Raw genomic sequence first — 22,541 nt, 5'->3', positions numbered from 1 at the left:
TATTTTAGCAAAAATTGGGTATCATATTGTGTTTGTGTGCACTAAAATTCATTAAAGTGTTAATTTTTCCTGAAAATTAGCATTTTAAAAATGCCTGCGCAACGTAAAAATCATGCAAAATATAAAATTGCAACACAAACCATTTAATTTTCCAGGGCCTCTGCTTTTAAAAAATATCTAATGTTTGGAGGTTCTAAGTCATTTTGTCACCAAAAAATGCAGATTTTTACATGTATATAAGAATTGTCGAAATTGGCTTGAGCAGAAAGTGGTTAAAATAAGTGGTGTAACTGTAGATAAAAAAATATACATTTTATTATATATTTTTGATAGTTTAAAAAGAAGCTAAAGGATATTCCTGGTAGAAATCAGGGTAAAGTTTTTTTGCAAACTAAAACAAATAATAAATGAAAATGAAAAACTCAGCAGTACAATAATAGCTAAAGAAGGGAAAAAGGGGAAATATGACTTAATTAAGACTACTTACTGTAGGGTTAACTAGTGTTTATTTACTATTTTTTTTTTTTTTAAAGGCTTCTTTAAGTCTCCATCCACACTTATGTAGGTTTGACAGTGCATGCATGTTTTGCCGTGATTTCATTCATCACATTTAGGGCAGCCCATTCATTTTAATGGCTTGTACTGAACATGAAAAATTACACAAAATAAGTGCATGTCCTTTTTTTTTTTTTTAATCATGCTGCACCAAAATGCAAACATTTTGTGTTTCTAAACAGCAGCTGGAGATCTGTCATATAATAATATTTAGCAACACCATCCCGGGTCTATTTCTGTTTGTTAAAAGACCAGGAGATTTGCAATTAGTGTAAGTATTCCTACCAATGCAGGCTTCTGTTTATAAATTAAAGTTCCGGGATTCCTGGGTAACGTCATTTACCAAATATGGTCGTGACAATATTTGGTCAATAACATCACTGAGCACCCCCAACTACATTGTTTGCAGTCAGTAGCCATCTGGTGTTCTGTCATTTGTGATGGGAGCATCATTTGGTGAAGAATACAGGTGTGGCAGTGGGCCTATAATTGCTCGAAGTCGCTCACCATGATTGATGTGGATTACATCGCTAAGCAATGTGATTGACATTGAATATACATCAGGGGACATTTTTTTCAATAGTGTGGGTGTTTTATTTACTATTTTTTTGTGGATAAGTAACAAAGGGTGCTAAGTACTTTATATTCATTTACATGGGGAGGGCCAAATATCTGGGGGTCTTCTTGTCCTAAAGGGTGCTTCCGTACATATTTTGATAAGTTGCCTCCATGGACTCTCATATCCTCTTGAGAAATAGGATGTAAAGAAGAAGCCCTTATTTCCATCAACATGGGCATGATGTCCCCCTAAGGATCCATACAAGACCATTATCATGCAGCCTAGCAAGTCAGGAAATAGGGGGACATTGAGTGTGTGCCTCCCCTCCTGAATTATACCAAGTCACATGCTCTCCACAATGGGAGAATAAGTGGTCTAGACTCCCCTCCCCTTGCAAGGCACCTTTTCTCTGTGTTGATGTCTACGAACATCCACTGGCCCAGAAATATTTGAGGTTCTAAGGGGCGGGTGACCTATCAGAATATGGAAGCACCCTTTAGAAAAAGGGGACCCCAGATATCTGGCCCTCCCCACTACATGAATTATGACAGGGTACATAGTGCCCTTTAGGGATGAACCGAACACCCCACCCCCAGTTCGATTCGCACCAGAACATGCGAACAGGCAAAATGTTTGAGCGAACATGCGAACCCTATTAAAGTCTATGGGACACGAATATGAAAAATCAAAAGTGCTCATTTTAAAGGCTTATATTCAAGTTATTGGCATAAAAAGTGTATGGTGACCCGTGGGTACTGCCAAGGTGCTTTGGGGGGCCCCAAAGCACCCTCCCCATGTTGAGGGCAAGCGGCCTGGTATGGTTCAGGAGGGGGGTGCTTGTTCGCCCCCCTTTCCTGGCCTGCCAGGCTGGTTGCTTGGATAAGGGTCTGGTATGGATTTTGGGGGGAACCACACGCATTTTTAAATTATGGAGTGGAGTTCCCCTTAAAATCCATACCAGACCCAATCTCCTCCACGTATCACACTACATATGACCGCTGTGTAAGCAGCCTTATATAGTGTGGGGCATGGACTTAGCCCCCTGAACAATGATTGGCTAAAGATACCCTGCCTTTGGCCAATCATGGCTCTCACTGCAGACCACGCTGTGACACTCGATGTTCGAGACGAACTTACGTCCCTAGTGCCCTTTGTTCTCATTCACAGAAAAGGTAAAATGTAAATAAAAACACCCACATTATTGAAAAATGTTTTATTGTAAATAAACAAGCAATTTTATATTACCCAGTAATGTTGATCCACGTCAATCATACTGAGAAACATGCAATGACATGGACCCGCCGACATGACTACCTGCCGCACCAGAAAATTCTCACCCACTGCAACTCCCATCGCAAAAGACAGATCTCTGCCAGATTCTATGTGAAAACCAGCTGGGATCCTGGGGGGACATCACTGATCAAATTCAGTCATGGTAATGCTACATGACAGAATTCCAGCTAATGTTTGTTTACAAACATCATTTGGAGGTTTGGGCATGCAAACTGGCCAAATGTCAATTGGAACCTGAAGGTCATCCGAGCAGAAAATCTGTTTCAAGAGATATACTGTATGTTGACTTCCATTGTTGACCTCCTTCTGAAAATATTAGTTATGTTAACTCATAGCATCCATACTTTTTAAGACATTGTCCAAGATCAGAAGAGTCAGACATATTTTAATGGTAACTCCCTATCTTAATACATTTTCAGAAGAAGAGGTCAGCAAAGGAAGCCTCTATGGTTTGCTTTCAAAGGCAACTCGAGTCAAAACTTGATTTATTTATGTATTTATTTAATTATTTGTGCAGAACATAGCAGATAGGAGTTAGAATCTCAGTTTGATTTTACTGATAAGATCTGGATGAGATTTTCACTTCCTGTCCCAGTTTCCATACTGTCACTAGGGCACAAATTTAACTTTTGCAGAATTCACCTCACTATTGTCAGAATAGAAAGTTTGGAGAAATATCCCTAATTTAGGTCACAGAGAGCAGTAAAAAAGAAATGCAAAAAAAGGTTTGGTTCAAAAAAGGTTTAACATACTATAAGTTACACCACAGTAAAAAAGAACTAACAAGGGCACCATGTTCACCTAATTGTATATCTTTAAGAGTGTTGTTTAGTACCTATAAATACTTCTTTTATAAGCACCACTTTTACTTACCACTTAGAAATGTATTGTTTTTAAACTGTTTGTTGTGATATTGTTACCCAGTGCATTTATCCTGTATTACTCATTTATATTTTAGGTATCAAATCATTGTGGTCTTGTTTGTGTACTGCTTCCCATTGCTTGTCATGGGAATTACATATACAATTGTTGGAATTACTCTATGGGGTGGAGAAATACCTGGAGATACATCTGACAAATATCATGAGCAACTCAGGGCTAAAAGAAAGGTAACTTTTATTTACTGATTATGGATAATAGTTTACCTCTTCATAATTGGTCATTCTGTAAAAATATATTAGTTTAATACTTTATTATTTTGTATTGATCTTGTTTTTATTTATTTATTTATTTATTTATTGATTTATTGTTATATAAATCTTAACAGACAAATGCATTTGAAAAATATTCATGAAAATGATATACCGCAACAAACAGTGCATTGGGTTAAGTCCCTAAGATACGCAACAATTTTTCAACATCACGATCAATAATAAGATTATTAACAAGCCAATGCTATAAGAACAAGCAATCTGCAAAAATCCTGCTTGTGACAAGATTGCATGATATTACATAACTTTTTATATCCCTGGTCTGCGTACCTATACTTGTTCTATTCTCCACCTTAATTTGCACATTGGAGGTAATTCAGGCATGCCACAGAGTCATTATTATTCTAATTTGTAATACATCCCACACATTTTTTTAAATTTAAAATAGCTCTACTTTTTGTAAAGGAATAAACGCATACAATGTAATTTACTTTCTATATGCACAGGCTTTGAGATGAAAAAGAGACAGCACACACAGGAAGTAAAGATCAACCCTTCAAAAGACACAGAACATTATCCCATCATCTATTCCATTAATTAGATCTGTACTATAGTACATACACCTCACTCTCCAGTATTCGTGTATCCAGTGAGTTCACTCTACATTACCTCTGCCATCAGTGGAGTACTGGCAGTTCAGCACACACGATTCACACCATGCAGCCAGTAAGATCTGCTTCTCAGTGCACATAATTCATTATGCGGTATCTGTACTGATCTTCAATAGCACACAACTCACTTCCACATTTTCCATGCCAACACAGAACACATATTTCACAAAGAATGTGATTTACTGCACCCTTTTTATCCTCTTATATATCACTGTGTCTCTAGCAGGGTTTATATTTTTCTTGTAATAGCGGTACCCCCGTAAGGGCTGCTGGTAGTTCTGGTCCGTCTGTCACCCTGCACAACCAGGCACACAATCAGCCACTCGGTAGACAGAAAACACTCTGTGCACTTTGTTTTTTTTATTTATTTGGGGAAATAAACTTGGATGGGGTTCAGGTGCTAGGGTAAATATGGGATGCCCAGTTGATTATAAAAGCAATAGAGACTAAGAACTATATACATCTCTGGTATATACAACTTCCTCTTTTCTACCGCCAGCACTAACTTGCTTGTATAACTACTACACCCAGGACCAGGTAGCACTGAATTGCAGGCCTGACTCAGCCAGACCCAAAGCAGAAAATGCCTTTTGCAGGCCCCTGTGGTGTAGCAAAATTGGTAGTCCCAGTGCTAGCTGATCCCAGTACCACCTCTTCAGGCCCTGCCAGCCCTCCTGGCTGCAGCTGCCTCTTTCCACTGCCCATGCCACCACAGTCCTCTCCACTGGCTCTGCATCCATCCTAAACTGCATGCCCCCAGTTCTTTCAGGTGTGCCTCCCAGTCCTTCTGGCTGTGTGTCACTCATCAGCCCCCTTGGCTTCAACTTCTTGATCCTCCTGGAAACTTGCCCGGCAGGGTTCTCCTGCTGTCCTCTCCTTGCTCCCATGCCTCCTGTCCAGGACAAAAACGTTGGTATTAGGAAGGTCCCGTCCGCACCCGAGCACAGGCCCAAGCCTCCCCCAGACTAGGGAGCTCCCTCCAAGGCCACCACAGCCTAACACTCCACACAACTCCCCCTGGGCTGACCTTGAGTATTTGAGGAGGCCTGTCCCCTGCCAACCCAAGTTGGGGATGGGTCAGGGCCCTCAGAATACTCCAGGCAGCTCCACCTCTTCTCTCCTCCTTTCTATCCAGAAGATTCTAGCATATTCTGGAAACAGGTGGGAGCTCTCAGTGATGCTGCCTGTGAGTCACCCAGCTTCCCCTGGATTTCTGCTGACCCAGGAAAAAAAACAAGCAGGCCTGGCTGCTAGCCAAAACTGTTTACATTTGCCTACACTGACAAAAATCTAAACTACTCACCTAGCACTCTAGAGGATGCTACATAAAAATATATCATATCTTTAAAAACGTAAATTTCATGGCAGTTAGATTCTAAATAGCGTAGGGCGAGGATGCTTAATTAAAATTCACAGAGGTCTGATAAATAAAATTTTCTTCCAGCAGAGGTCTAAGTCTCATGTTTGTGCTTTAATTACACTCTTCACATCACTGCCTCCTGTATGCATCACAGTCCCTCCACCCTTTAGGGCCTGATCTTCCTGGCCCTCATGGTAAAATGCAGGGTTCCGCTGTGTGGGCACCTGTTAATGTGAGGTCCAGGAAGTGGCGGGGCAAGTGTTAAAATTACATTTCATTAATTTTATGCACCATGGCTCGATGCATAGAAACAGACTGTAGAGCCTTCAGGTTAGCTCCAGTGAGATGCCAAAAAATGCAGTGTGAACAGGGCATATAGAAAACAATTACTATATATAAAAGGTGAAAACATTGCGCTGTCTATTAACAATACCACAAAAAATGATTAAATCACTGCTGAAATTCAGTGTGAACTCAAAGCCAGTGAGTTAATATTAGAAAAACATGGTATCAAAAAGTGTCCCCAAAGTAAAACAATAAATGTAAACATGTGTCCATGTGTAAATATTATTCAAAAAAAATGTCCATATAGTTTTTCAAATAAAATTACATGAAGTGCACCGTTCCCAGTGACAAATAAAGATATATCCATGCTCCACCAGTGTTAAGGATAAATGTGCCTCTTACCAGATCCTCACAATCACTAAATTATAAGAGACCATGGAATGCCTGAGAAAAGAAAATATCCTGTGTGTAGCTCTGTCTAGTTAACACACCAGCACTCTTGGGAGATGGATCGTAAGCCCAATTATTAGCGTCCCAGCCTCTACACACGTGTACCATGGCTTCCTATACACCTTACACTCAGACCGTAATATATGTGTGGAAAACAGGAAGGCTCATTGTGCAATATGTAAACTCAGGAATTTATTGAAAAATATAGCCATTGCACTTACAATTAAAGCGAAACAATCAAGCAGTAGAGAGAGGAAGATCCGACTGTGGGATACACTGACAGGTCTGGACCGTAGTGATGTAGCTCCTGGCACTCACTGACGCATTTCCCCGTAAAAGGCTACGTCTGGGAATTCGGGAATCATAAAAAGTGCAGCAGTCTTTCTTTTGGATTTAGCGCATATAGGTATACTATAGATACATAGAAAACAATTGTTTTCTAATGTCCTTGCAGAGACCTATGTTTTTCCAGTGCAGGAAAACATAGATCTCTGCGCAAGTGGGAATGAGCTCTTAAATCAGTGTCTTCAGTTCTCTCTTCACATCACAGTCTCCTCGTTTACATCACAAACCCCTAGGCTCCCCCCCCAGGCTAGGATCACACTGTTGTGGGTGGTAGAGGGTGCGGGGCAGTGTGTAAATTTCACCTATTCCCACAGCCACCTGTAGCCACACTCACAGCAAAGTTTTGGGCACGGGAAATCACATGGGGCAAAGGCACCATGTGATTTCCCAGTGGCAGCATTTTTTAATGCAGGCCACAGCAAATTCATAGGTGGCCTCAGTCCCCCCATCCTTACACCACAGTCCCCTTCACATCATAGTCTCCCCCTATCCCCATCCTTACATCAGAGTGCTCCCTTTACAACCCCCCCTTCCTTCTTACACCACAGACCCCCCATTCCATCAATATGATAAAAACTAACATGAGATCAAGGAGCTGAATCACTTGTGCTTGGAATGTATAAAAAAGCATGATACATATAGTCCCATGCTGGAGGCAATCCACTGGAGAAATGGACAAAAAACAACCATAAAGTACTACTGATTCTGTCCACTGATGGACAAAGGGTATTTATAACACAATGGTGGATTGGTGGTATATTTGAGGAAATAAATTTGCTTCCAAAAATCGGTATCAAAAAGTTGGCCCAACAGAGAATGGGAGATTTGGAGGGCTATTTGCTGTCTCCCGCAACCAGGAGAAGATGCCACCTCCAGACATTTGTGTCCGCTGTCGCTGGTTCATCGGAACTGGGTGAACGTGGTATCTGTGGCCAAGCTTGTGGAGCTGTTTCCGGTTACTTAAACCTATTGGCCCGGCTGGGCTAAATATATACATTTATTCCACAAACAATGTACATTTAGCTGATAAAGGCATATACAAGATGGGATTATGCCCAAAGAATGTGGCTACGAGGCTTGGGGACAAAATGGCTTGGGATAATGTAATGATGTCCCTATGTAAGTTGCATCCCTTCTCCCCATCCTCCCCCTCTTGCTATTGTGTTTAATTCTGTTATGTCATGGCACGTAGACAAAAGGTGTGGAGACACATCCCAGTAGGGGATGTGTAAGAAGGGGCTGCCTGTTTGTCATAATCCCTTTATGTGTTTCAACTGTAGTTTCTGTTTGAATGTACAAGTGTCGGGTTCTCATTGGTTCTTCCTTGTCCCCTACCCCCACTATGACCAGGCTAAGGGGAGTGTCACTAACTGTGTTTAAAGGTGTATGTTTTGTACTTAATAAACTGTTTATGCTCTGCATATTTAACCCTCAACACCTGTGTGGTTTGCCTTGTGATTGGGGGGTTAAGGGCTGGTTTTGGTGAGTCTGCCGGCTGCAGGTGCATTTGGAAAACAGGAGACACAGGTCTGGTGGAGGTGCCCAGCCAGGGTTTCCAGGATCCATCACACAACCAAACTCTATACACTGGTAGAGACTCAGCATGGATGAAAAGATGGAAGCCAATGAATACCAGCCAGGGGAAGCCTTGGTATGAAAGCCACAGGGTAACTACCGATGGATACAGGGACAACAGAGCCCAGTCTCTGGAAGGCAGCCTTGGGCATAACAATGTGTTTATGAAGAGATATAACAGCCGAGCTCATCAACTCGCTGAAAATGTCAGAGGGTGGGGTCAACCCAGGAGCAAATGCTTGTCAAATGGGATATGAATCGGTGAATGGTTGCTTGAACCGTCCTGTTGCTTAGCAACCAATCACCAACTTCTTAATTTGAAAAGTCCTGCCCTCTATTCAGACCTGCCGCACCTACAATCTTTTACCGTTGCTCGAGGATAACAGCGGGCAGGCTTAAAGGACACTCAGGCATGTATTTGGCAAGGCTGCAGTCCAGATGTCTCCTCCACCGTCTGACATTTTTGGCTGCCCCTTAGCTATTAAAGAAATGACAGATGGCGGAGCAGGCAGATGGTGGGAGCCTTCAAGATTTTTTTTTATTTTTTTCAGGTCCGGCTGTGGCGACTGGTACCATAATTGATGATGGATCTACACCAGGGGAAATTTTTGTTTTATTTTTTTAATAAAGGAATTGTCAAAAACTTGTGTTGTGTCATTATTCACTTTTTTACACTTTTTTGGCAAATGGGTAGGGGTACTATGTACCCCATACTCATTCACATAGTGGGGAGCAGGATCTGGGCCCCCCACCCGCAGACCCCCACAACCACCACCGAGGGTTTTGGAGAAGAGGCCCTTGTCTCCACGGGGACATGATGCTTTGGGGTGGGGTGGCAGAGTCCCCCCTGCCCCAAAGCACCCCCATGTTGAGGGCCTATGGCCTGGTATTGTTAAAGGGGGGGCTGCTCACTTGCCCCCCCTTACTTCCCAGGCTTCATGCTCGGATAAGGGTCTGGTATGGATTTTGGGGGGCCCATGTAGTTTTTTTTTTCATTATGGTGTGGGTTTCCCCTTAAAATCCATACCAGATCTGAAGGGCCTGGTATGGATTGGGGGGGGGTCCCAAGCTGTTTTTTTCAGAATTTTTCATCGGTTGTTAAGAAAGCAGTGACCGGTTTCCCATCCCGCTCCTTAACAACCAGCTATTCTTCACACAGAATTCAAATTGGTCTATAATTTTTCATCCAATCCGACTAAATGTTCTGAAAATTTGGAATTCATTAGAAAACAAATATACAAAATAAAATTAAACAAATTTAAACAGAATTCTTTACTATTTTATTTGGAGATTAGGACACATTCGGATCTCAAAATAACCAAAAATGTGTCCAAATCAAAACAAATTGCACTACTTATTGTTACCTAAATACAGTATCTCACAAAAGTGAGTACACACCTCACATTTTTGTAAATATTTTATTATATCTTTTCATGTGACAACACTGAAGAAATGACACTTTGCTACAATGTAAAATAGTGAGTGTACAGCTTATATAACAGCTTTATATAACTTATATAAATTTGCTGTCCCCACAAAATAACTCAACACACAGCCATTAATGTCTAAACTACTGGCAACAAAAGTAAGTACACTCCTAAGTGAAAATGTCCTAATTGGGCCCAATTAGCCATTTTCCTTCCCCGGCCCATCGTGACTAGTTAGTGTTACAAGGTCTCAGGTGTGAATGGGGAGCAGGTGTGTTAAATTTGGTGTTATCACTCTCACTCTCCCATACTGGTCACTGGAAGTTCAACATGGCACCACATGGCAAAGAACTCTCTGAGGACCTGACAAAAATGAATTGTTGCTCTACATAAAGTTGGCCTAGGCTATAAGAAGATTGCCAAGACCCTGAAACTGAGCTGCAGCATGGTGGCCAAGACTATACAGCGGTTTAACAGGACAGGTTCCACTCAGAACAGGCCTCGCCGTAGTCTACCAAAGAAGTTGAGTGAACATGCTCAGGGTCATATCCAGAGGTTGTCTTTGGAAAATAGACGTATGAGTGCTGCCAGCATTGCTGCAGAGGTTGAAGGGGTGGGGGTTATCCTGTCAGTGTTCAGACCATATGCCGCACACTGCATCAAATTGGTCTGCATGGCTGTCGTCCCAGAAGGAAGCCTCTTCTAAAGATTATGCACAAGAAAACCCGCAAACAGTTTGCTGAAGACAAGCAGACTAAGGACATGGATTACTGGAACCATGTCCTGTGGTCTGATGAGACCAAGTTAAATTTATTTGGTTCAGATGGTGTCAAGCGTGTGTGGTGGCCACTAGGTGAGGAGTACAAAGACAAGTGTGTCATGCCTACAGTCAAGCATGGTGGTGGAAGTGTCATGGCCTGGGGCTGCAAGAGTGCTGCCAGCACTGGGGAGCTACAGTTCATTGAGGGAACCATGAATGCCAACATGCACTGTGACATACTGAAGCAGAGCATGATCCCCTCCCTTCGGAGACAGGGCCGCAGGGCAGTATTCCAACATGTTAACGACCCCAAACACACCTCCAAGATGACCACTTCTTTGCTAAAGAACCTGAGGGTAAAGATGAGGAACTGGCCAAGCATTTCTCCAGACCTAAAGCCTATTGAGCATCTTTGGGGCTGCCTCAAATCGAAAGTGGAGGAGCGCAGAGCTCTAACATCCATCAGCTCCGTGATGTCATCATGGAGGAGTGGAAGAGGACTCCATTGGCAACCTGTGAAGCTCTGGTGAACTCCATGCCCAAGAGGGTTAAGGCAGTGCTGGAAAATAATGGTGGCCACACAAAATATTGACACTTTTGGCCCAAGTTGGACATTTTCACTTAGGGGTGTACTCACTTTTGTTGCCAGCGGTTTAGACATTAAGGGCTGTGCGTTAAGTTATTTTGAGGGGGCAGCAAATTTACACTGTTATACAAGCTGTACACTCACTATTGTACATTGTAGCAAAGTGTTATTTCTTTAGTGTTGTCACTTGAAAAGATATAAAAAAATTTACAAAAATGCGAGGGGTGTACTCACTTTTGTGAGAGACTGTACATCCTGTGTATAATTTCATAATTACTGTTACTTTGTTTAGTCCCTGTGTGTGCTACTCCCTTCTGCAAGAATGCAGGGCTTGTCTGAATGCTCTTTATTGACTAGCTGAAATTATGTTGTTGAAACAACATGCTTTATGGGCATTTCTTGTAATGCTGTAAATTTTAAGTAGAAGAGGAAGAGCAGTCAGTGCCATCAGGAAACCCCAGGAGGAAGAAATGGACCACTGCATACACCATTGCACAGAGCAGGTAAGTATAACATGTTTATTATTTTAATTTAAAAAAAGGAAAAGAGAAGGGTGCAGACAAACTTTTCTCATGCAATGAGATTTCTCAGGTTCTGAAGACATTAAAGTTGAATCTCCGGGACTTGATGGATTACCCAACGGCTATTATAAAGACTTTGCTGATCTTTTGACACCTCATTTAGTCTTATATTTTAATTATTTGAGAAGAGGCAATCTTATCTTGACAGATGAAAACAGGGCATATATTAGTGTAATCCCCAAACCACATAAGGACCTTGCAGAAATATCATACTACAGACTGATCTTATTAATTAACCGCTTCAATACACAGCCATAGTCAAATGACACCCACAGATGGGATCTCCCATCCTCGGTGGGCGTCATATGACGGCCTCGGCTTTCCGCCGCTACTGAGCGGAGCGGCGATCAGGGTTCCGCCGTGTCCCTCGGGACACAGTCATTCCCCGATGGGGGTATTGGAGCGGCGGGGGCGGGCAGCAGAGCTTCCGGGAGTGGCGGACCTGTCAATATGCAGAGCGGCATTGGGAAGCGGCGTGCACGGTGTCCAGTGCAGTGGTGATCGGGGCTGAGGCTTTTCCCTTGGATACAGCTTAGCCCTGATCAGTGTAGCCAATGAAATGGCTCTTTACCACGTGACCGGCTGTGTCCAATCACAGCCGGTCACTAATGTAAACAAAACTCTCCTCTTCACACACCGATCCAGTGTGAGGAGGAGATCAGCTAACAGTGAGTTACACATTGTACTATACATATATGTACTACTGTGCCCAGATTGCCCCCCTAAATAAAGAGTACCTGTCATCAGGAGTACCTGTCCATCAGGAGTACCCGCCACCTCAGCACCTGCCACCAGAGTACCCACCACCTCACCACCTGCCACCAGAGTACCTGTCACCAGAGTACCTGCCACCATAGTACCCCCCACCTCACCACCGGCCACCAGAGTACCTGCCACCAGAGTACCTGCCACCTCACCACCTGCCACCAGAGTACCTGCTACTGGAGTACCTGCCACCAGAGTACCCACCACTTCACCACCTGCCACCAGAGTACCTGCCACAAGAGTACCCGCCACCTCACCACCGGTCACCAGAGTAGCTGCCATCAGAGTACCTGCCACCTCACCACCAGCCACCAGAGTACCTGCCACTAGAGTACCTGCCACCTCACCACCTGCCACCAGAGTACCTGCCACCAGAGTACCTGTCACCTCACCAGAGTACCCGCCACCTCACCACCTGCCACCAGAGTACCTGCCACCAGAGTACATACAGCCAGTCAGCCACTATGTCCAGAAAGGTGTACACCCCAGAAGAGGCATACCAAATACTCAGTCTGACCGATGAGTGCAACGGGGAGCTCTCACCACTCAGTTCTGATTCCGATTCTGGTTCGGAATATGAGCCCCCCGAAGGCAGCACATCAGGATCCGAATTAGAGGAGGAAGCAATCTGTCCAAAAAGACGACAGTCTGAACACCAGGCAGCTACCAGCAGTGCCAACGGCGGTAGACCCCAGGAGGAAAGGCCCAGTACAAGTGCACGCCAAAGAATTAGGGCCCAAACCCAGCTTCCAGATGCCTTGGCAAACCCATTGTGGCTGCCTTCTACCACAGGGTCAGCCACGATCCCCCTTTTTACAACACAGCCAGGTGTGCAGGTCAACACTGCAGGTTTTTCCCAAATGGATTTTTTAAATTTATTTTTCCCTGACGAATTGATTCAAGGCATCGTGGACCAAACCAATCTCTTTGCCCAACAATTCATTGCAACCAACCCCAGCTCTAGCCATGCCCGCCCTTTTGAATGGAGACCCCTAACAGTGGTGGAGCTTAAATTGTTTTTAGGCCTAACGCTCAACATGGGGCTTACAAAAAAAAGAAATGCATAAGTATTGGTCGACCAAACCCATCCACCATATGCCAATTTTTTCATCGGCCATGTCCAGGTCTCGATACGAAATTATAATGCCCTTCCTGCATTTCAGTGACAACTCACAGTGCCCCCCCCAAATCACCCAAACTTTGACAAACTATATAAAGTTCGCCCCCTAATTAATTTTTTTTCCAAGAAGTTTGCCGAACTTTATGTCCCTGACAAAAACATATCGGTGGATGAATCCCTGGTGCATTTCACAGGTCGACTGGGAATCAAGCAATATATCCCCAGTAAAAGGGCGAGGTACGGCTTGAAGCTTAACAAGCTTTGTGAAAGCGCCACCGGTAATGTGCACTCATTCCGTGTGTACGAAGGCAAAGATACCCAGATCCAGCTCCCTGAGTGTCCCTCGTACATGGGAATAAGTGGAAAAATTGTTTGGGAGTTGGCATTCCCACTTCTCCAAAAGGGGTATCATATTTACATGTACAACTATTACATTTACCCCTTCTCTGCCACCTAGATCTAAAAAAAACTTTGGCCTGTGGTACAACAAGGAAAAACCGAAAGGGCTTCCCACAGCATCTTGTCACCACAACCATTCAAAGGGGGGAATCGACAAGCTTGAGGACCGAGGAAGTGTTGGCTGTGAAGTGGAGGGATAGGAAAAATGTGTACATCATGTCCACCATCCACGATGACACCTCAGTGGAACTTCACAGAAGATGCGGTACCGTTCGCAAGCCTTTGAACGAGTTCAATAAATACATGGGGGGTGGATTTAAATGATCAAATGTTGCAGCTCTATCTTTCAACAAGAAAATCCCTCTTCTGGTTCAAAAAAGTCGCAATTTACTTTTTTCATTTGGCCCTTTTAAATTCTGTCATCATCTACCAAAAATCAACGGAAACACCCACCACCTTCATAAAGTTTATTAAAGACATTGTCACTGCCCTGATCTATCAGCAAGTATCCCCCCCAGAAAGCATTCGCTCTGATTGTGTCAGCACACTACATGAGTGCCATTTCCCAGACCATATTCCACCAACAGGATCCGGAAGATGACGCCAAAAAAAATGTCGGGTGTGCACCAAAAGAGGAATTAGGAGAGATACCAGCTTCTATTGTCCTGACTGTCCCTCCCAACCTGGCCTTTGCATCGGAGAATGCTTCAAGCGATATCACACTCTGGAAAACTATTAGCCCATATTTCTAATACTGCCATTTCCCCGTTTTCAATTTCTGTCCTGAATACTTCCCTACCTCAACCAACCATATCATTGTCTGTGAAATGACCCTGGCCTGTTTCTTGACTATGCCTCTGCCTACCGTCTGCATTGTTTTTCTGCCATGTTTTTGCCTTTCACTTGAACTGACCCTGGACTGTATCGACTATGCCTCTGCCTAACGTATATTTCTGCCTTTTACCTGCACTGACCTCGGCCTGTTGACCATGTTTTTGCCTGCCCCTTGGATTGATCTTTCACCCTGCTACACAGGGGTCTCACATATGTGAGGGGCTCCAGAATAGTGTTCTGAGTTCAGAAAACCAGTTTTTGGTTTTCTGTGTTCCCAGAACAGGGTCTGGTTGCCCGGAGGCTTCAAAGTGATTTGGGTGGGAGAAGCCTCTACCCCTGTCCCCATTCTTTCCTGACCGATGCCCTAAGCTTGGTGGTACTGCCTGCTACCTGGACAAATACTCTGGCCATGCTGACCATACCTCTGCCTGCTGCATGTACTAACTATTGACAGTATTCCTGCCTTCTGCATGGACGATCCTTTGATCCTTTTGCTGCTGCTGACCACATCCCTGCCTGCTATCTGGTCCAATGCTTTGGCTGTGCTGACATCTCTACCTGTACTGACTATTCCTGCCTGCTGCCTGTTTTCCTGTCGCTGTCCACATTCCTGCCTGCTGCCTGGACCAATGCTCTCTTCTGTGGACCACTGCACTACCAAAACCGCAGGTAATCTTTTCTTTACCCTTTACTTAGCAGAATGTATTTTGGTTTGTAATTGGTATGTACAGTACATGCTATGTGTTAGAAATATGAAGGGCCTTCAACAATGTGATAGGTTGGCAGGAATTTCTGTGTGTAATGTATGCTCCTAGAACAACTGACAGTCCTACTTGGATGTTGGGCCTCTGTATGTGGCCAGGCTATGTAAAAGTCTCACACATGTGGTATCGCCATACTCAGGAGGAGTAGAAGAATGTATTTTGGGGTGTCATTTTTGCTATGTACATGCTGTGTGTTGGACATATCTTATAAATGGACAACTTTGTGTAAAAAAAATGCGTTTTCATTTTTTTTCCACTTTTTCCAAAAACTTCTGTAAAAAAATGAACCATTCAAAAGACTCATTATGCCTCATAGCTTATATGTTGGGGTGTTAGCTTTCCAAAATGGGGTCATATTGTGGGCGTTTCCATTGTCCTGGTGCTCCAGGGTCTTCACAACTGTAATAGGTGGTTGAGAAATGAGATGTGTAATTTATGCTTGTAGAACGCCTGACGGTGCTACTTGGATGTTGGGCCTCTGTATGTGGCCAGGCTGTGTAAAAGTCTCACACATGTGGTATCGCCATACTCGGGAGGAGTAGCAGAATGTATTTTGGGGTGTCAGTTTTGCTATGTACATGCTATGTGTTGGTAATATCTTATAAATGGATAACTTTGTATAAAAAAAAATGCGTTTTCATTTTTTTTCTACATATTCCAAAAACTTCGGGAAAAAATGAACCATTCAAAAGACTAATTGTGCCTCATAGATTATACATTGGGGGGTTACCTTTCCAAAATGGGGTCATTTTGTGGGCGTTTCCATTGTCCTGGTGCTCCAGGGCCTTTAAAATTGTAATAGGTGGTTGAGAAATGAGATGTGTCATATATGCTCCTAGAATGCCTGAAGCTGCTATTTCAGTGTTGGGCCTCTGTATGTGGCCAGGCTGTGTAAAAGTCTCACACATTTGGTATAACCATACTCAGGAGGAGTAGCAGAATGTATTTTGCTCTGTCATTTTTGCTATGTATATGCTATGTGTTGGAAATATCTTATAAATGGACAACTTTGTATTAAAAAAATGCGTTTTCATTTTTTTCCCCCATATTCCAAAAACTACTGGAAAAAAACGAACCGTTCAAAAGACTCATTATGCCTCATAGATTATACATTGGGGTGTTAGCTTTCCAAAATGGGGTCATTTTGGGGGCGTTTCCATTGTCCTGGTGCCGCAGGGTCTTCAAAACTGTAATAGGTGGTTGAGAAATGAGATGTGTAATTTATGCATGTAGAACGCCTGACGGTGCTACTTCAATGTTGGGCCTCTGTATGTGGCCAGGCTGTGTAAAAGTCTCACACATGTGGTATCTCCATACTTAGGAGGAGTAGCAGAATGTATTTTGGGGTGTCAGTTTTGCTATGTACATGCTATGTGTTGGTAATATCTTATAAATGGACAACTTTGTATAAAAAAAATGCGTTTTCATTTTTTTCCCACATATTCCAAAAACTTTGGGAAAAAATGAACCATTCAAAAGACTAATTATGCCTCACAGATTATACGTTGGGGTGTTAGCTTTCCAAAATGGGGTCATTTTGTGGCCATTTCCATTGTCCTGGTGCTCCAAGGCCTTCATAATTGTAATAGGTGGTTGAGAAATGAGATGTGTCATATATGCTCCTAGAATGCCTGAAGCTGCTATTTCAATGTTGGGCCTCTGTATGTGGCCAGGCTGGGTAAAAGTCTCACACATTTGGTATCGCCATACTCAGGAGGTGTAGCAGAATATATTTTGGGGTGTCATTTTTGCTATGTACATGCTATGTGTTGGAAATATCTTATAAATGGACAATTTTGTATTAAAAAAATGCGTTTTCATTTTTTTCCCCCATATTCCAAAAACTACTGGAAAAAAATGAACCTTTCAAAAGACTCATTATGCCTCATAGATTATACGTTGGGGTGTTAGCTTTCCAAAATGGGGTCATTTTGTGGGTGTTTCCATTGACCTGGTGCTCCAGGGCGTTCAAAATTGTGATGGGTTGTCATCAAATGAGATGTGCAATTTATGCTCGTAAAACGCCTGACGGTGCTAGTTGGATGTTAGACCTCTGTATGTGGCCAGGCTGTGTAAAAGTCTCACAAATGTGGTATCACTATGCTCAGGAGGAGTAGCAGAATGTATTTTGGGGTGTCATTGCAAGTATGCATGTGCTGTGTGAGTAAAATAACTTGTTATTATGACATTTTTGTGCAAAAAATTAAATTTCCCAGAATTGTGGGAAAAAATTACAACTTCAAAAAACTCACCATGCTTCTTACTAAATACCTTGGAATGTCTGCTTTCCAAAAAGGGCTAATTTGGTGGGTATTTGTACTTTCCTGGCTTGTTAGGGACTCAAGAAATGAGATAGGCCTTCAGTACATCAGGTGTGATCAGATGTGATAATTTTTCAATGATTTGCACCATAACTTGTAGACTCTATAACTTTCACAGAGACCAAATAATATACACTAATTTGGGTTATTTTATATGTAGCAGTATACATTTTGGCCCAAATTTATGAAGAAAAATTACTTATTTGCAAAATTTTACAATAGAAACTAAAAAAAAGTGTTTTTTTTTCAAAAATGTCTCTCTTTTTTCACTTATATTGCAAAAAATAAAAAAAACAGTGGTGATTAAATACCACCAAAAGAAAGCTATGTTTGTGAGAAAAAAAATGATAAAATTTTGGTTTGGGTACAGTGTAGCATGACTGAGTAATTGTCATTCAAAGTGTGAGAGCGCTGAAAGCTAAAAATTGGTCTGGGAAGGAAGGGTGTATAAAAGTCCTGTATTGGAGTGGTTAATTGTGACCTTAAAATTCTTACAAAAACATTAGCACTGCGATTAAACTCTTTTACTATATCCATCAGGATTTATTAGATATCGACAAACATCAGATCATATACATCGATCATGGAACTTTATTACGGCGGTTCACTCACAGTGGGATTCTCCACTGACCGGACACGCTATGCTGTTGTCATTAGATCTCCACAAGGCATTTGACAGTCTTTCTTGGGATTACTCATTTTTGTTGTTAGAAACTATTGGATTCGACTATTTCTTCCTATGTGTTCTGCATCCTTTATATTACACTCCCACAGCACATATTTTTCAAATCAGACCCCCTACATATAAAATGAGGCACACAACAAGGTTGTCCCTTATCACCCCTCTTATTTGCAATCGCAATGGAACCACTAGCTATCTCTAAACGTGCTCATCCCATTATCAAACGCATTCATTGCGGTCATTACCAACATAAATGTGCATTATTTGCAGACAATGTTTTACTGTACATTACTTGCCCTCATCTGACATTACCTAATTTACTTATACATTCCTTTTCGTGGTTATCAGGCTTAACAGTTAACAAAAATAAATCTTTCTGAAACCACAGTTACAGTGCTGCGTCACAATTCTGGGTTTTAGTGGGCACCTCATTCCCTTTCTTATTTAGGGATCCATTTGACCTACTCCCTACATACACTCTACTCAGCAAATTATCCACCTATGTTTAGAAAACTTTCAGAAGATATGAATAGATGGTCAGGACCAAATCTTTCTTGGTATGGAAAGATCTCGTCTCTTAAGATGAACATTACTACCCAGGATCTTATACCTATTTTGAAATCTCCCTAATATGATTCCTAGATGAGGCCCCCTATCCTATGTCCTACATTTTCATTCTCATTATTAATATGGGACTAGAGTTGGGTGAAGGGTTCGGCCGGGGCATGAGTTCGGGCCGAACATTGACATTTCGCCCTGTTTGGGGAACACACGAATTTGCAGGCTGTTTGGTGGGTGTTTGCACCGCTGAATGTCCTGCAATGCACTGCATGCTGCACAGTACATTGTGCACCCTGACTGGGCAAAGCTTTACCAATCAGGGTGCAGTAAAAGCAGGTTGTTAAGGAGCAGGAGCAGGACCAGGAACCCGGCCACAGCGTCCTTGACAACCGATGAGTCATCAGCTGTCAATGGGCTTCCCTGCTGACAGCTGAATAATAAAAAAATAATTGAAAAAGTTTAAAACGGCGTGGGCCCCTCAAAATCCATACCAGACCCTTATCAGAGCATGCAACCTGGCAGGTCAGGAAAGGGGGGTAAAAGCGATCACCCCCCCTTCAGAACCATATCAAGCCACATGTCCTCAACATGGGGGGATGGGTGCTTTGGGGCAGAGGGCTCTCTTCCTCACAACCCTGGGCTGTGGTTGTGGGGGTTTGCTGGCAAGGGGCCCTTCAGAATATGGAAGCTCCCTTTAGGAAGGGGCCCCCAGTTCCCGACCCCCCATGTGAATGAGTATGGGGTACATAGTGCCCCTACCCATTTACCAAAAAAGTATCAAAAAGTAATAAAAACTCAGAGATCGTTTTTGACAATTAAAAAATAAAAAAACGGTGTCCCCTGATGTAAATCCATCATCAATAATGCTGCCCATTACACCTGAAAAAGAAATAAAAAAATGTTCCACACTCATTGGCGGCCGACCTCCGAGTGCCTCCTCCGCCATTTCACAGATCTTATTTAGGTAAGGGCAGAGCCATCTGGTGACATCACCTGGTGGCACTGCCCCCTTGTGACATCACCGACCCAGCATGCACCAAAGAGTTTGGCATGGACTGGGGGTGGCCCCATGCCGTTTTTTTCTTTATTTTTTTTAAATACCCGGGTGTCCGCAATTGCAACCGCGAGTCAATTTAAGTGTGATTTGACTTGTTTTTCTTTCTTTAGAAAGTTCATTTTTGCTGCAGCATGTTCTATGCATGCTACAGATGCACCACTTTACAGGCAGACTAAGGGGACCCCACAGGCACTATATTTAAAGGATTTTTTGCACTTTAAGCATCATTAAAATCACTTCCCCTGAAAAAACTATTGTTTTTTCAAAAACAAATTTGCAGTGATACATATCCCCCAGGGCAGTGCCCGGACCCCCTTACCCCTTTTATGGCCAATTACTTGCATATATAAGCCTTGAAAATGGGCACTTTTGATTTTTCCTGTTCAGCTCCCATAGACTTCAATGGGGTTCACCGTTCAGGTCAGAACTTTTCCCCTGTTCGGCAGTTCTGCTGTGAACCGAACAGGGGGAGTTCGGCCCATCTCTATATGGGACAGACATAGGATAAAAAAGAAATTCTGTTTGCCTCGTACACCTTCATCTCCTTTCCTTAATAATTCTGAGTTCATACTAGGTTTGTCCTCACAACTTTTTAACTAAAAAAAAAATAAGGGATTATTAGGTATAGGAAATTTTCTATCATAAATAAATAAATATAAATTATATTAGCTAGATTATTATACTTTTGTATTACAACTGCCCTCCTCAGAGTTATCACCAAATTACTTCATATTTAAAACACAAACTTAGCAAAATTGATCAAGCTCTCTCTCATTGAAAAATATTTTAACTCTAGGAACGTCAATAAAAAGTCATATATCTAATATATATAGCTATCTGACTGACCTTACATGCAAGCTCCCCTATATGGAACACTGGGGAAAAGAACTTGACATTTCTTGGGAACTTAAAGCCTGGTGTAATACTATCAATATTCTTTCTAACATATCCACCAATACAACCTTTTCTGGTTACCTTTTATGTTGACTATATATATAAAATAAGTGCAGCGCTAAACCATAGCCAAAAATCATATAAATGCCAAAAAATAACACATGTGAAATTGTGCGTAATATAATAACCGACAATAAAGTGAATCAACACATATAATATAATAACTAGTAATGAAGTGAATCACCACAAAGACTACTGAAGTAAGTATAAATGTCTATAATGTCATATGCTAAACTCTGTAACCAGAGTCCATGAATAAAGATGAAAGCAGTCTTCTCAGACAGTGGGAGTGCTTAGACACAGGATGTTGACTTGAACCTGAACTGCACGGAAACCACAGGTAATGCGTCATAAACATCTAAGGTTGGACACTCTTACCAGATGTTGTGGGACATATCTGCCATATGGCAGTACGTCTGACAGAGCCTTTGGAGGTAGCCTCCCGTGAAATCCAGCAGATTATCTCTTCGGTCCCGATCTCAGATGGACAGGATATGTCCCTTGGGTCGCGGTCACCGATAGCCCAGATCATCCCAGATGGCGGCTGTCCCCTCACTACCACACTCTCCAGCTCCAGGTGGGTTCAAGAGGTCAGAGGCAATCGAATCGTAGATGAAATCATGGAGAAAAAAGAAAAAAAGGGGCTCCACATGGCATAGGTCAAAAAATAAAGGGGTTTTATTGGATAAAAAACCTTACAAGATAAAAAAGTGATCACTGAATAAAATAATGGCAACGTGGGAAGCAAACGCCCAAATTTTATGTTGACTGGACTTTGAAAAATATCAACATTTGCTTTGTGATCATCTAAAGAAATCTTGGTTTTATATAACTATCGTCTTACAATTTCACCCAAACAAGATATTAGTTCAATTGTTTATTTTTATTATCATTTTTATATTTGCATTGATCTCTTTAACAATGGTAATGTCCCTATATTTAATAGAGATATTACTTATCTTCGGTCATCTTTTTTTTTTTTTTATATGTCTTAGATATGTTATACCTTTTATTATTAACAGTATGTCAATTATTAACATATCTGTTATAATTTTTATATATTTGTCTTATGATGAGAAAACCAATAAAAATATTAATACATAAAAAAATAGCCTATACAACCACTTTAAATACAAGCATTAAGTACAAGAAAGGTAAAATACATCAAATTAATTGCTTTCCCATATGTTAAAATGGTATCTGAATAATACCACAATATGAATTAATTTAACATACAGTATACTGCTAATATTAAGGATACAAATATAGGCTAGTCTAATATTTTGATAGTCTGCGATAGTTCTTGCTATCATTTTGTTGTTTGGCATCCTTTATCAGGTGGCCTGCCAGTGGATACGGAGCCTTTAAAACCTGTGGGTGACATGTTGGTAATCCCTGCCAAAGATACTGTCTCTATTGTGACAAAAGAACAGCCTAATTACACTGTATAATGGTTTGAGGCTCTCTTATCACTGCCTTGTTATTT

At 42.0% G+C, this 22,541-nt stretch overlaps 1 protein-coding gene across 1 annotated transcript in view; it reads left to right on the top strand.

Moving 5' to 3' along the window:
- TACR3 (tachykinin receptor 3) overlaps positions 1-22,541 on the top strand; it is a 340,017-nt gene that overhangs the window by 198,464 nt on the left and 119,012 nt on the right. Inside the window, exon 3 of the mRNA XM_073601795.1 lies at positions 3,366-3,516. Within this exon, the coding sequence (XP_073457896.1) occupies positions 3,366-3,516 (151 nt within the window). The remainder of the gene's footprint in view (positions 1-3,365; positions 3,517-22,541) is intronic.

This window comes from Aquarana catesbeiana, linkage group LG01, assembly GCF_042186555.1.
Source record: "Aquarana catesbeiana isolate 2022-GZ linkage group LG01, ASM4218655v1, whole genome shotgun sequence".
NCBI classification, from domain to species: domain Eukaryota; kingdom Metazoa; phylum Chordata; class Amphibia; order Anura; family Ranidae; genus Aquarana; species Aquarana catesbeiana.
The sequence above is the reverse complement of the archived record's forward strand: the minus strand, read 5'-3'. Positions and strand labels throughout refer to the sequence as shown.